Source organism: Carcharodon carcharias, chromosome 12, assembly GCF_017639515.1.
Source record: "Carcharodon carcharias isolate sCarCar2 chromosome 12, sCarCar2.pri, whole genome shotgun sequence".
Taxonomy (NCBI): domain Eukaryota; kingdom Metazoa; phylum Chordata; class Chondrichthyes; order Lamniformes; family Lamnidae; genus Carcharodon; species Carcharodon carcharias.
The window spans coordinates 76,286,503-76,300,383 of NC_054478.1; the positions used below are offsets into that span (position 1 = coordinate 76,286,503).

General features: G+C 39.9%; 1 protein-coding gene across 7 annotated transcripts in view; it reads left to right on the plus strand.

Annotated features, from left to right (window-relative positions):
• The window catches only part of tlk1a (tousled-like kinase 1a), a 192,625-nt gene that overhangs the window by 98,322 nt on the left and 80,422 nt on the right, over positions 1 to 13,881 (plus strand). For all 7 annotated transcript variants that reach the window (XR_005944582.1, XM_041200926.1, XM_041200927.1 and 4 more), the window contains exon 5: positions 7,640 to 7,715. Coding sequence is in view for 6 of the 7 variants with exons in the window: in XM_041200926.1 (XP_041056860.1) it covers positions 7,640 to 7,715 (76 nt within the window). In the remaining variant the exon portion in view is untranslated. The remainder of the gene's footprint in view (positions 1 to 7,639; positions 7,716 to 13,881) is intronic.

Here is a 13,881-nt window from a genome sequence, read left to right on the forward strand (position 1 = left end):
TTGCTGTCTGAGACATCTCCCTAGCATTGTTTGGCAGGACAAAATCACCAACCCAGATGTTCTGGAGTGCGCTAATTCCATCAGTATGCACACATTACTAAGCCAATGACGTCTGCGCTGGCTTGGCTATGTTCATCAGATTGATGATGACCGTATACCCAAAGACCTTCTGTACATGAATTGACCACTGGGTCATTACCTCTTGGGTGTCCATACCTCCACTGCAAGGACACCTACAAGCAAGCATTGGAGATGGCAGATATGTACACTGACAGTTGGGGGACAGTCACGGATGGTCGTGACCTCTGGAGGCTGACTGTTTTGAAGAGGTGGGCAGAAACAAAAAGCTCAGTTGGCTGAGAAGAGGGCTCAAAGAAAACAGAAGCCAGCGAACCATACATCTTCCTCTGTAGCAAATGCGACACAGACTGCCAAGCCAGAATGGGGCACTTAGGAGCCACACGAGGCAAAGCTTAAGAGTTCTTCACCACCATGCAAACCATTATTTCATGAGATGGAAGGCTGCTACAATGCAAGTGCTTCAAGTTTGAAGAGCATAGATATCGCCAAGCAAATGGACAACCTTCTTCCCAGACCATGAGTCATTGAGAATGCAAATACAAGTGGCAATGATTTTTGATACAAGTCCTATCGTTGGAATGTTTCCTTTAAACCTGGCAGGGTACCATGAATTGTGATCGTGTGAGAAAAGCTAAAGGATTGACAGATCATTATGCATCCAAAATAATTAGGAGCTGCCTGTTGAGGTGATATGTCATGGCTGCAAAATATCATTACTCTTGAAGCAGCCAAATTCACACTGTACTTATGTTAGAAACCTCTGTATTAAACTTTTTGTATCTGTACATATGAAATGGTGTTCATCTGCTCTGTTGCTTCCTCTTGGCTAACATGGACAGCAAATTACTGAGAAGAATGCATCACTACTTCAGAGATGAAACCTTTCTACCTCAGCATCTTCCCTTCTCCTTGGACTTTGATGCTACCTTCAGCTATCCTTTGCAATGCAATAAATTCAACTTTTTGTTTTTTTGCACAGCTCTTAAAATTGCTGCTCATTCAGTTATGGGCCTGCAGCACAGAGCAACATCTGTCCTGGGAGCATTGAATAATTATTTGAATAAAGACTGTAAAATCTTGCAAGACATAATGTGTGTCTGATGCAAGATGTGCTTAAGCACCTTTCAGTTGTACTATGGCTGGTCCTGATCAGCATGTCAAACCCGATAAATCTACAGGGATTATGCGAAGGCTTTGCAATGTATTGGTTGACCATGCATTGAATACCTTGTAGCATTTTGGCTGCTTGAGAAAGGATATACATGCATTGGAAGTGGTACCGAGATAAGTGACAAAAATAATCCCATCTGTGAAGAAGCTGATCTATGAAGAAAGACTGAAAAGGCTTAAGCTCTGCAGTTCAGAGGGGAAACATCATTAAGTTGTCTCTCTGATACTAGGCTGGAGCTAGGGTCCAGGGTTACAGTTCTCATATCAGAAAATTAAAGGATGTGAAGGGACAGGAGAATACCTCATCAAGGCCTCAGATGTATTAAATGGTATGGATGATGAGCTCTTAGAATATTACTTCAAGATCAATTAAACTGGTAGACACATTTAAATTAATAAAAGCAAACTTGAAACATTTTAGGGGAAAAAATTTACTACAGTGATTAATTTGGCAGTAATTACCAGTTAAGAGCCAAAGACATTAGTGGTGTTGAAAATTGAGTTAGATTCTGAGAAGTCTGACTTAGAATATTAATATGATGAACGTTACTGGGCCAATGGCCTTTTCTTGAATTTTCTTGCATTTTCATGGAATCGTAGAATGGTTACAGCAAAGAAGGAGGCCATTCAGTCTGTCATGTCGATGCTGACCCTCTGCAGGAGCAGCTTTGCTTGTCCCACTCCCCAATCCTTTTCCTGTACCCCAGCAATTTTCTTTCTCTTCAAGTGCTTATCCAATTCCCCGTTGAAAGTTACAGATGAATCTGCTTCCACCACAGGCAATGCATTCCAGATCTTAACCACTTGCTGTATAAAAAGTTTTTCCTCTCGTCGCTGTTGTGAACCAATCATGTTAAATCATTGTCCGCTGATTCTCAAATCTTCCATCATGGAATGATTTCTCCCCATCTGTTCATGGTTTTGAAAACCTATCAAATCTCCTGGAGGAACAACCCCTGTCTCTCTCCTATTTATTCTTGTAGCTGAGGTCTCTGATCTCTGGAACCATTCTTATGTAAATCTTTTCTGCAATTTTTCCAAAGCCTTCACATCCTTCCTAAAGTCTGATGCCCAGAATTGGACACTATACTTCGGTTGAGCCATTGTTTTCATCATAACTTCCTTACTTTTTGTACCCTATGCCTCTATTTATTTATAGATCCCAGGATCCCATATGCCTTCTTAACCATTTTCTCAACCAGTCGTGCCAGCTTCAATGTTTTGTGCATGTTTACCCAGGCTTCTCTGCTACTGCAACCCCTTTAGAATTGTACCTTTCAGATTATAATAGAGTATCAATCCTGGGCTCTACCTCAGATCCTGCCCTTCAGTTTCAAAACCAACTTTGCAGCTCCAGACCCTGATTCTCGCCAGCTTCAGACTTGATTCCATATCATCAACTGCAACCATAGGTAGGGCAGACTAGAACTATTTTATCGTCAGTTTGGCACCATCTCCTGAATGGAATGTGACTCATAAATAGAGAGCATTCACAGATTATGAAGTAATTTTAAAAATTTAATTGAAATTTACATAATTCAGTATAATCTAGAGAAGGTGGTGCTTTATGTAAGACGTAACTGGGGTTACTATCTTTGCCACGCTCAACTAATGATACGCTCATGTTTCGTTTTCGTAAGGATTACAGGGTTTTGGTCAGGGGGTAGGAATCCTGGCTGTTTTTTTAAAATTCCTAGCCTAGAGGCGCTAAGCGCAAATGTACCGTTTGAAGAAATGCCTTTGTTCAATGTGGCTATAGGCTTGCCATAGTTATGGGGATATAATAGCATAGTGGTATTGTCTCCTTAGTGGTATTGTCGCTGGACTATTAATCCAGAGACCCAGGGTAAAGCTCTGGGTTTGAATCCCGCCACGGCAGAAAGTGGAATTTGAATTCAACAAAAATCTGGAATTGAAAGTCCAATGACCATGAATCCATTGTTGATTGTTGTATAATCTGGTTCACTAATGTCCTTTAGAGAAGGGAATCTGCTGTCTTTACCTGGTCTGGCCTACGTGTGACTCCCGGACACACAATAATGTGGTTGACTCTTAAATGCTCTCTGAACCAGGGCAATTAGAAATGGGTAATAAATGCTGGCCTGGGCAGTGATGCCCACATCCCATGAACGAATGGGGAAAAAAAAAGTGACCCCTCTCATTCTTGGTGTAAAAAGGCTTGAAAGCAATAGCCATTTCATCTGTCATTTGGAACATAGTGTCAGGAGTGTGCAGCTGAAGGGAATTTTGGTAGCTATAAGAGAACCAGCAGTAAGAATCAGTAGAGAATTATTAAAACTTAAGTCTGCAACTTTGTACAGAACATTGGTCACTGGGTAAGTCAGAATGTCTTTAAGTATTCCAGTACTTCTTCCTATGTAGGCAGATTTGAAAATAAATTGGAAATTCTTCCAGTCTGAATGGCAAAACTACGAAATTGCCACAGAATTAAACAAGAAACGGCAACAAATAAGGGTAGCAACTATTTTATCAGTGCTAGGGAAAAAGTGCTGCAAGCTTTATTGTACCTTAGACCTCGTTGAGGAGTCAGAAAAGACAGCCTTTTGAAATTTGGAGGCCTTAAGGACCCATTTTAAGCCCTCCACTAACGTTACTTATGAATGCTACAAATTCAACACCAGAACTCAGGAAGATGGGAAGAACATTGATCAGTATATGCCTGTAGTGTGATGCCAACGAGCCAGGACTTGGAGCAACCTTCGTGCAGCAAGTACAGTCCGTTGTGTTTGCATCCAGAGCATTAACTCAAATTGAATGATGCTACGCACAGATTGAGAAAGTGTGCCTTATTATTGTCTTTGCTTGTGAGCATTTTAATCAGTACCTGTTTGGGAGCGACAAAGAGTATGACCACAAGCCACTTCAAAGCATCTTTCTCAAACCACTCCTATCTGCTCCAGAACACCTGCAAAGGATGTTACTTCATTTGCAGAGTTATCGTTTGGGAGTGAAGTACAAGCAAGGGAAGCGGATGCACATTGCTAACATGCTGTCAAGAGTCTCAGTCCCTTTGAAGAAAGTTGCTGCTGCTAGTATAGAGTGTGAAATCTTCCAGATTCAACAAGAAGCAACAGTACCACATGCTCTGGAAATGATCAATCCAGTAGAGACATTGAATTTGATAGACAAGTGTCTTACTCAGAATAAGCAAACTGCACAACGAGATGCAACTCTCCAAGCGCTGCAGGGAAGTAGTAATGAAAGGATGGCTGTAAAGCATCAAGGGCACACTTATTGTTATAAGAGAGTATTGGACATACAGGGATTAAGTTATTGTCCAAGATGGCATCTTGTGCAAAGGAACTAGAGTCATTGTCCCCAAAGAGATGAGGAAAGAGATGCTGAAGTGCATCCATGCAAGCCATCAAGGAATTGTGTCTAGTCTGAGGAAGGCAAGAAAAGTGCTCTGCTGGCCAAGGACCATATCAGTCAGTGTAGTGCTTGGAATGAACAATGCTTCCTTTGCATTGTCCATGTTTCAGCCCCATAAACAAGGGATCATGACTGCATGGTAGACCATGATTTTAGTTTCAGTTTTGATGTTGCGATCCTCAAACACTGGAATCATACCATCAAAGCTGCCTGTGGAACATCTTATGTATAAAGTGAGAGATCAGATGCACCAACAAGCAGGGACCACAAGCATCGAGGCTATGATCATCTGCCATCAGCTTCGTTGAGTTGGTCATATAGCTCAGACGTCAAATACCAGACTCCCAAAGCAGGTCGTCTTCTCCGGCTCAGTCAGGGCAGACGCACCAGAGGACAACAGAAGAAGCGTTTCAAAGATATGCTGAAAGCCAACATGAAGAAACCCAGTATGAAGAAACGCAACATTGACATCAACTCCTGGGACACCATTGCCTTGAATCAAACCAAACAGTGGCAGTGTCTGTGGGAATGATCCCAGCATTTTGAGATCCAGTGACGACAAGATGACTAGGAAAAGCAGGAGTGGCGAAAAGGACACACAGCGAAATGAACATAACACAGGACCAGACATCCCGTATGACAACAAATGCTCAACGTGCCATAAAGTCTGTAGATCTCGAATCAGCCTCGTCAGCCATCTTTGGACTCATGGAAGATATCATCCTTGCTAGGATAACCAATAACAATAACGTTAAAAAAATTTCAAGCTAATGACTCTCCAGATAGACCATAGATGAAGCTTGGATTAGGAACTGGCTGTCTCGTCACCGTTGACTACTATTCAGACTACTGGAAGTTAGACCATAAGACATAGGAGCAGAAGTAGGCCATTTGGCCGATTTAAGTCTGCTCTGCCATTCAGTGAGATCACGGCTGATCTGATAATCCTCAACTCCATTTTCCTGCCTTTTCCCCATTACCCTTGATTCCCTTACTGATTAAAAATCTGTCTATCTCAGCCTTGAATATACTTAACGACCCAGACTCTACAGAATTCCACAGATTGACTACTCTCTGAGAGAAGAAATTCCTCCTCATCTCTGTTTTAAATGGGTGTCCCCTTACTCTGAGATTATGCCCTCTGGTCCCAGACTCTCCCACAAGGGGAAACAACCTCTTGGCATCCACACTGTTAAGCCCCCTAAGAATCCTATATGTTTCAATAAGGTTACCTCTTATTCTTCTTAACTCCAATGAGCACAGGTCAAACCTACTGAACCTCTCCTCATAAGAAACCCCACCCCCTAATACCCGGGGTCAACCTAGTGAACCTTCTCTGCACTGCCTCCAATGCCAGTATATCTTAGCTAAGGGCACCAAAATTGTTCACAGTATTCTAGGTGTGATCTAACTAGTTCCTTTAGTTTTAGCAAGACTTACTGTTTTGATACTCCATTCCCATTGAAATAAAAGCCAACATTCCATTTGCCTTCCCTGTTATCTGTTGAACTTGTATGTTAGACAAGCTGATGTCATTGACTACCAGTGAGATCTAGAACGCCTGAAAGCACGGTTCGGTCTTTTTGGCATTTCTGACATTGTGATCTGTGACAATAGTCTTCCGTTCATGAATGAAGAATTTAGGCACTTCGTGAGTGATTGGGAAATTCAGCACTACACATCATCTCCACGCTCTCCCTGGTCAAATGGAAAGGCTGAGGCAGCAGTAAAAATTGGCGGAGGATCATCAAAAAATTGAGTAGATCCAGCACAGATGTGTACAAGACAATCCTAGAATGAAGTAACACATCTACTGAGGAGATGGAAAGTTGACCAGTTCAGTGACTAATGTCATGCTGCTCCCAAACTACTCTTCAAATAGCTAAAACACTGCTGAAGCAGGTAGTGGTAACAGTCGTGAATGACAAAATCAAAGTGAAACGACAGCCAAATTTCACTTTCATAAAGCTGTCAAATCATCGCCAGAACTGAGGATTGGAGAGCCGGTCGGAGTGCAAACATTCAACCGTCTCAACAAAAGTCAGCCACTTAGCAACTTGGGACCTGTGCAGATAAGTTGTCACCTCAATTGTATACTCTGAATACAAGAGTAAAATATATCATTGTAACTGTAGACATATATGTACAATTGGAGAAGCTGCTCCTTCACAGCTGATGAGGAAGATGAGTTTTCCAAATGCTCAAGGAACTGAGAACCATCAGTCCCAGCAGTCAGTCGTTACCCCACAAAGGCAATGGATCAGCAGCAACACTCGCCATGGCAGCAAAATTCCCTAGAGAGGCAACCTCACCCTAGGGGCAAGCAGATACCAGAAGAACGGCAATAACAACCTGCACATGCACTATTAGAAGACCTGAACACTTTTTGAAGATTGTGTGCAATGCATATGTAGGGGGAGATGAAAGTGGTTTAGCCTAGAATGACCAATTTTCTGTGAAGATTTTCATTGTAAACCATGAGAGTGTGCCTGACTTGTAATTGTAAATGATAGTGTATGCAGGTTTTTTTTATGTAAAGGGGGATGTTTGGAGAAGTGCCTTTGTGCAATGTGGTCATAGGCTTGCCAAAGTCATGTGACCTTTGATATCATCCTTGGTGTATGAAAGCTTGAGGGCAGAAGCCATTTCGTCCACCATTTGGAACATATACTGCACTTCTTCTGGTTGTGATTAATAAAGCCAGGGGATCAATCTTCCTGATCTGTTTGGTTCAATACTATATCTCCAGATTCTTTCAACTCACTAAGCAGTGGGGATGGTGAGAATATTCTGGAGAAAGTTATGTTTTGTAGGTCCAACATAGTTGCCCTAGCTGAATATTTTGCACAGTTTTCCAAGTAATTGCACCCCTTATTCCCCCAAGGTTTTGTGTTTTGGAATTTATTTGTAAAATTGACTTCAAAACAAGATAGAAGTACAAGTTAAGATGCCAGGATTGTGGCAGGTCAAATGTGATTTTTGTTTCTTCTTTTAGACTCCAGAAAAGAAGCAACCTGATTCTGCGAGGGGAAGAAAACGGAAGGCAGATAATCAGAGTGATAATAGCCAAGGTAAGAGATGTGGAAAAATTCCTAGAGGTTACAGGATGTGAATGGATGGAGTCACTTCAATTTTTCTATTTAAAAAAAAAACTCCATCTGGAAGTTTTACCAAGTTTCAACAGCTCACTGATTCTGCTGCCATATGAGAAAATCATTGAAATCAGAAAGAAGCTTTCCTCCCCATCTTTCAACTCGACTCCTGGAGAGACTAGTTTTAAGTTTTTACTTTCATGTTCAATAGCAAGTACAGATATCTGGGTGGCGGAACACGGAGGTACTGGAACTTTCATCTGAGGTGGTAATAACCATAAGTATGTAACGCTTAATAACCCAAGGAAATCTCAATCTGGGGCAAAGTGAGGATGACAAAATGACAATTCATCAACCTGGCAAGGTTCACACATTATTTGTGGCATTGCAAGCATTTTAAAGGAAAAATTATAATTTAAAATTATAATATAATAAACAAATATTCAGAACACTGAAGTGATATCTCTATCAAGAGTCTGCTCCTATACCCTACACTTGCCACACTTGCTATATCCCACATTCCTTTTAATATTTAATTGCATGAAATTAATTTTTAATGTAAAACAATTTCTCAAACTATGACCCTCAAGTCAAAATTTGTGCAACTCTGGTGTAGAGATGTTTTGTGTGGTCGAGGTCTAGACGTGGGTTTTGAGGATTGTCTATTCTTCCAAAATATGATGCTCAAGTCTGTAGTTCCTTAAAACCATTACTGTTTGTTTACAGCAAGTATTTACACATTTGGACCTCTACACAAGGTTGGAGTGTCTCCTTCCAGACCTCTCTCATTTCTCAGTCATGTGATTTGACATCCATTATTGCATGAGCATCATGTAAGCTTCTGATGTTAACCCTTTACCTACATTTCCCCCGAGTCTTTATACCGATCATATTTACATCTTCCTACAGAGTGTCCAACTTGGTAGATCTTCCATTGTTGCTGATTGGTTCATGCTAACCATGGACCAGTGCAAGGCCATTATGGACTAATGTACTAATCAGATTGCCCCACACACGATCAAACCTGTAATTTTTTTCCTTTTTTAGGTTTGGTGTTTAAATTACTTTCAGCATTTGTTCAATTTCTTTCATGTGACAAGATGCCGACCCACTCAGCCTCTGTGTACTGTCTGACCAGCCCCTCTACCCACTGCACCCCCAATTCTCACAGTAATCATCGCAATGTAACTTTAAACCTGACTACTGCTCTGTTTCACTTCACCTAGAATGGTCTTTTCTCAGTTACCTGATCTGAAATGGTATGTGCTATAGCAGCAAGCCTCTGGTATGGTCCACAGTTGTTTGCTTTTAGCCTGATGATACTCCTTTAATTTCTGGCCCTGCGCTTTTAATGGAGGCTTAGCAAAAGTTTTGTGTAGCTGGTCCTTCTTCGTTTCATGGTTGGATTCCTGCACATGTTTCAGTAAGGAGCAAAGCACAACAGTGGGGGATCAGGAGAAGTAAAGATTAATTTCTGTTAAAGCAAGCACCTTCCGTGTGTGTTAAGAGTTGCAAATGCATCAGCCTGTTTGAACAGGTTGACACTCCCTAATTCCAGTCGTTTTTCTTCCTCGCTGTTTTAGGAAGATGGAGACAATTTTTTCCTCCATGAGCACAAAATTTTGTTTCTAAGAGTACAATTGTGTGTATCTGTGACAACAGTGAAACAGAATTAATCTTATATGTTGCTGGTATTTGTGAAATGTTGTCTCATCTGCTAGTCAGAAGTTGTTTGTACTTTGTCTAGTCCCAGAAGCTTCCACATTGCTCAACTTTTAGCACAGTGTAGCCTCATGTTGGAAATAATGACATGTTAATTGCACTCTTATCACAAATATTAGACACCTTGCCCGCATAAGAGTGCTTAGCACTAATTCCTTCAAGGTGTTTATCCATTAATGGAATATTGGACTTGAGGCAAGACAAATAGGCATTTGCATTGGATAATATAGCTACACATAAATGTAAAGCCTTCAAGTAAAGCATATCATGCAACAACTGGGATTTTGTCAGGTGCTTGAACAATTACGACAAATGGAAGAATGGAGAATATCAGACATTCTTCTAGATTGCATTGATTTCCTTGCTACAGGTGTCAATTAAAATATTTTGACAGGTGTTTTCAATTCACCATGACAGGAAATGGCTTAAATAGAGCCTGTCTGATCCCAAGTTGAAGATTGTCATCTATTGGGGAGCTTTATCTAAGTTTGTCCCTCAGCTGACCACCTTGAAAATTCGAAGTACAAAAATTTGAGTGGTCGTCATTCAATGCTCAATATGCCGTTCATCCTGTAATGTTTACTATAGAATAACTATAAAATGCGCGGAGAATCCTACAGTGGATACAAGTTAGTACCTGATTCTGTGGAGAATTAATTAACTGTAAAGAGCCCAAATTGAAGCCCTGAACAGCCACTATATATGCCAAGAACTAGCACTGTTTACACTGCAGTAGCTTTCTAGGATCTTAGATTGCAGAACTGAATAAATTCAAGCAGCTGTAATTTCAGTTGCCATATGTAAGGTTGGCACAGGCAGTGTACAGATTTACAAAAGGAGTGAAAAATCTGTGACCTCCCTGCTGAATCTGAATATATTTGCATTATGTTGTTTGCATAGACCAGTGATTTTCAAACCTTTCTGTATGAGGAACCCCATGCAAATGTTGACATACTCCCAGGAACCTCTCTTGATTTCTGAAAGACTGTGCCAGCTATCCAAAGGAAAACAGTATTATCATTTCTTATTAGTGTATAGCAACAGAAATAATATGCTACCCGGCCACTGAGTGCAACAAAATCTACAATTAAACTGATATACAACAAGACATATCAATTACGTATAGAAAAATTGTTATTGGGTTAATGGACAGTAGGTTCAAAGTCTAGATAGACCTGGCCAATTTCATTTAATCTACCTATGGTCTACACTCATATTTTCATAACATAATAAGGTTTAAAATGTTTGCAAAAGATGCAAGACAAAGACAAAAGTAATAAATCTGAAAAAAAATCTAATTTTCTGGGGATGAGAATGAAGCTAAGAAAGGTAAAATGACAAAATAGAAATATTTTATAAGGCTATCAATAGAATTTGAGAGATATATTAAAAAAACCTAATCAATTTTTAAACGTGGATTAATAGAGATATGGGTAAAATTAAAGCAAAAGAAAAAGGTATGCAGTAAATACATAAACATTAAAGGAGATGATGAAAGGGAATGTGAAGAGATCAGGAGAAAGTTTTAAAAAAAAAAACAGGAATTATGAATTTTAAATCAAGGAATTTAAAAAGGAATATTCTACAGACAAATAATATAAGAAAAATCAAGAGTAGGGATAGGGTCACTAAAGAATGCACAAGGTAAGCTTGCAGATAATAGTGAAATGGCAGAAATATTGAATAGTTACTTTTCCAGGCTGCTAACAAAGTGGCCTTGAAGTTAGAAGAGATTTAAAAAGGTATAATGACATTCAACATGGAAAGAGGGGAGATTGCATCCAAGCATATTAAAAGATTAGGAGAGGTAGCAGAGACATTATTAATAAATACATATGCACTTGAAAAAAGAATAGTACCAGAGGACTTGCACACAATTAACTTGATTCCTATGTTTGAAAAGGGAAATGGAACAATTTTAAGAACTATTGACCAATTAGCTTTATATCAGTGGTAGGAAAGATAATAGAATCTTTACTCAAAGGTGTTATAGGAAAAAAATGTAGAAACCAAAAGATAGATGAATAGTCACAACAGATTTCAAAATGAAAAATTGTGCTTGACCAATCTTATTTTTCTTTTATTCATTCATGGGCTTCTCTGGCAACAGCAGCACTTTTTACCCATTCCTGTTTGCTTTCAAAAAGGTGATGGTGAGTCACCTTTTGAACCACAGCAATCTATGCGATGTAATTAGCCCCTCATTGCTGTTAGGTAGGGAGTTCCAGAATTTTGACACACTGATGAAGAAGGCACAGAGACGTATTTCCAAGTGTGGAGGGTATATGACTTGGAAGGGAACTTGCAGGTGATGGTGTTCCCATATACCTGCTGCCCTTCACTTTCAAAGCAATAGGGGTGGCAAATTTTGGGAGCTGCTATCAAAGAAATCTTCACAAGCTTCTACAGTCCATCTTGTAAATATTGCGCACTGCAGCCATAATGTGCAGCTGATGGAGCTAGTGAGTGCTTACGGCATTGGATGGGGTGCCAATCAAACAGGATGCTTTTTCCTGGATGGTGCTGAGCTTTTTGAGTGTTGGAAAAACATATGCAGGCAAGTGTGGAGAGTATTCCATCACACTCGTGCCTTGTAGATGGTGGACGGGTTTTGGGAGTCGGGAGGTGTGAAGACAGAAGCCCATGCATCCCTTGAGGAATGTTTCTAAATAGGGTAGGGGAGCAAAGGAGCTCGGGGCACAGATAGACAAATTGCTTTAAGTATTGACACAGGACATAAATAAAAGCAAGTCAACCACTGTGATTTATTTCTAGAGGGATAGAATGGAAAAGCAGGGAAGTCTTGTTAAGCTTGTATAGAACCTTGGTTAAACTACAGTGGTTAAACTTAATGCTGTCCACAGTTCTGGTCTCCATTTTATGATGATGTGGAGGCATTGGAGAAGGTGCAAAAAAGGACCTGCAAGGATGATATCAGAAGAGGTTATAACCTATCAGGGAAGTTTGACCAACCTGTGCCATTTTTCTCTAGAAAAGGGAAAACTGAGGGATGACCTGGTAGATGCCTTTATGGTTATGATGGGATTTGATAGGCTGGATGTTGAAAAATGTTTCCACTTTAGGGAGACACGTACGCCATAAATATAAAATGGTTACCAATAAATCTAATAGGGAATTTAGGAGGAACTTTATTCAGAGAGCAGTTAGAAAGTGGAACTCGCCACCAGGAGTAGTTGAGACAAATCGAATAAAGGCATTTAAGGAAAGCTAGATTAACATATAAGGGACAGATGAGTAGAAGGATATAGATAGTGTTAGATAAATAGGATTGGAGAAGGTTTATGAGGAGCATAAACACTGGCATGAACACTTGGTCCAAATATCCTGTTTCTTTGCTGTAAATACTATGTAATTCTACATACTTGTGACCTACACATTTGTTTATAGCTGTAAATGTCTTTCTCCTATTATGCCCATGTAGATACAAAAGCAAAATACTGCAAATGCTGGAAATTTGAAATAAACATAGAAAAAGCTGGAAATACTCAGCAAGTCTGGCAGCGTTGTGGAGAAAGAAAAACTAGTTTTTCTTTCAGGTCATGACCTATCAGAAAGATCATGACCTGAAACATTAACTTTGTTCCTTTCTTCACAGATGCTGCCACACAGGCTGGGTATTTCCAACATTTTCTGTTTCCATGTAGATGTTGGATGCTGTATTCTTGCTGCAGAGTAATCATAAATGCTTATCCAAACAGCATCTTTCTACAATGGCAGAAATGTTGGCACAACTTTGGATTTCGCCATATTTTATTTAGTTTAAATTTCACATGTATAGAAATGTTGAATATTTAGTGAGTCATTGAACTGAATCTAAAACACACTGTTTCAAATAAAATAGAGAATTTACTGACTAGATGGTGATGGCTAGGTCACTTTTTACTGTTTGACTAATAATGCTATTCTTGATATTATATGGTACATAGTTACACAACACTTTGGTGCTCTAGCACATTGTCTTGGACTACTAGGTCAATAACACATCTCATAATTCCCAACATAGCAAGTTTCCTAAATCGGAAGGAAGTTATACTGGTGTTTCATTGTAAACATTTTTTTAAAATGGCTAACATGACAATTGGTCTTGATGCTCCTGCATTAGGGAGAGAAGGCATGCAGAATTCCTGCTTCTAATTGTCATTCAGCCACCTTTGCTCAGGTGCTTGCATGTACAGATGATCCGAATGCCCATTCCCTGCCATCCTTGTAACACTTGCTCTTGAGGCTCACATGTGGGATATGTGAATTGGTACCTTGGGAGGACGCCAACACCTTTAACAATGGAGAGCACTAAATTAAATGATTGAGTAAAGGAGGAAACAAAATGGCAAAAACATAATTAGTTGCTTGGCTGTTCTTGCAAGCTTCTCCTAATGGCAGAGATCTGAGCAACATTAAATTC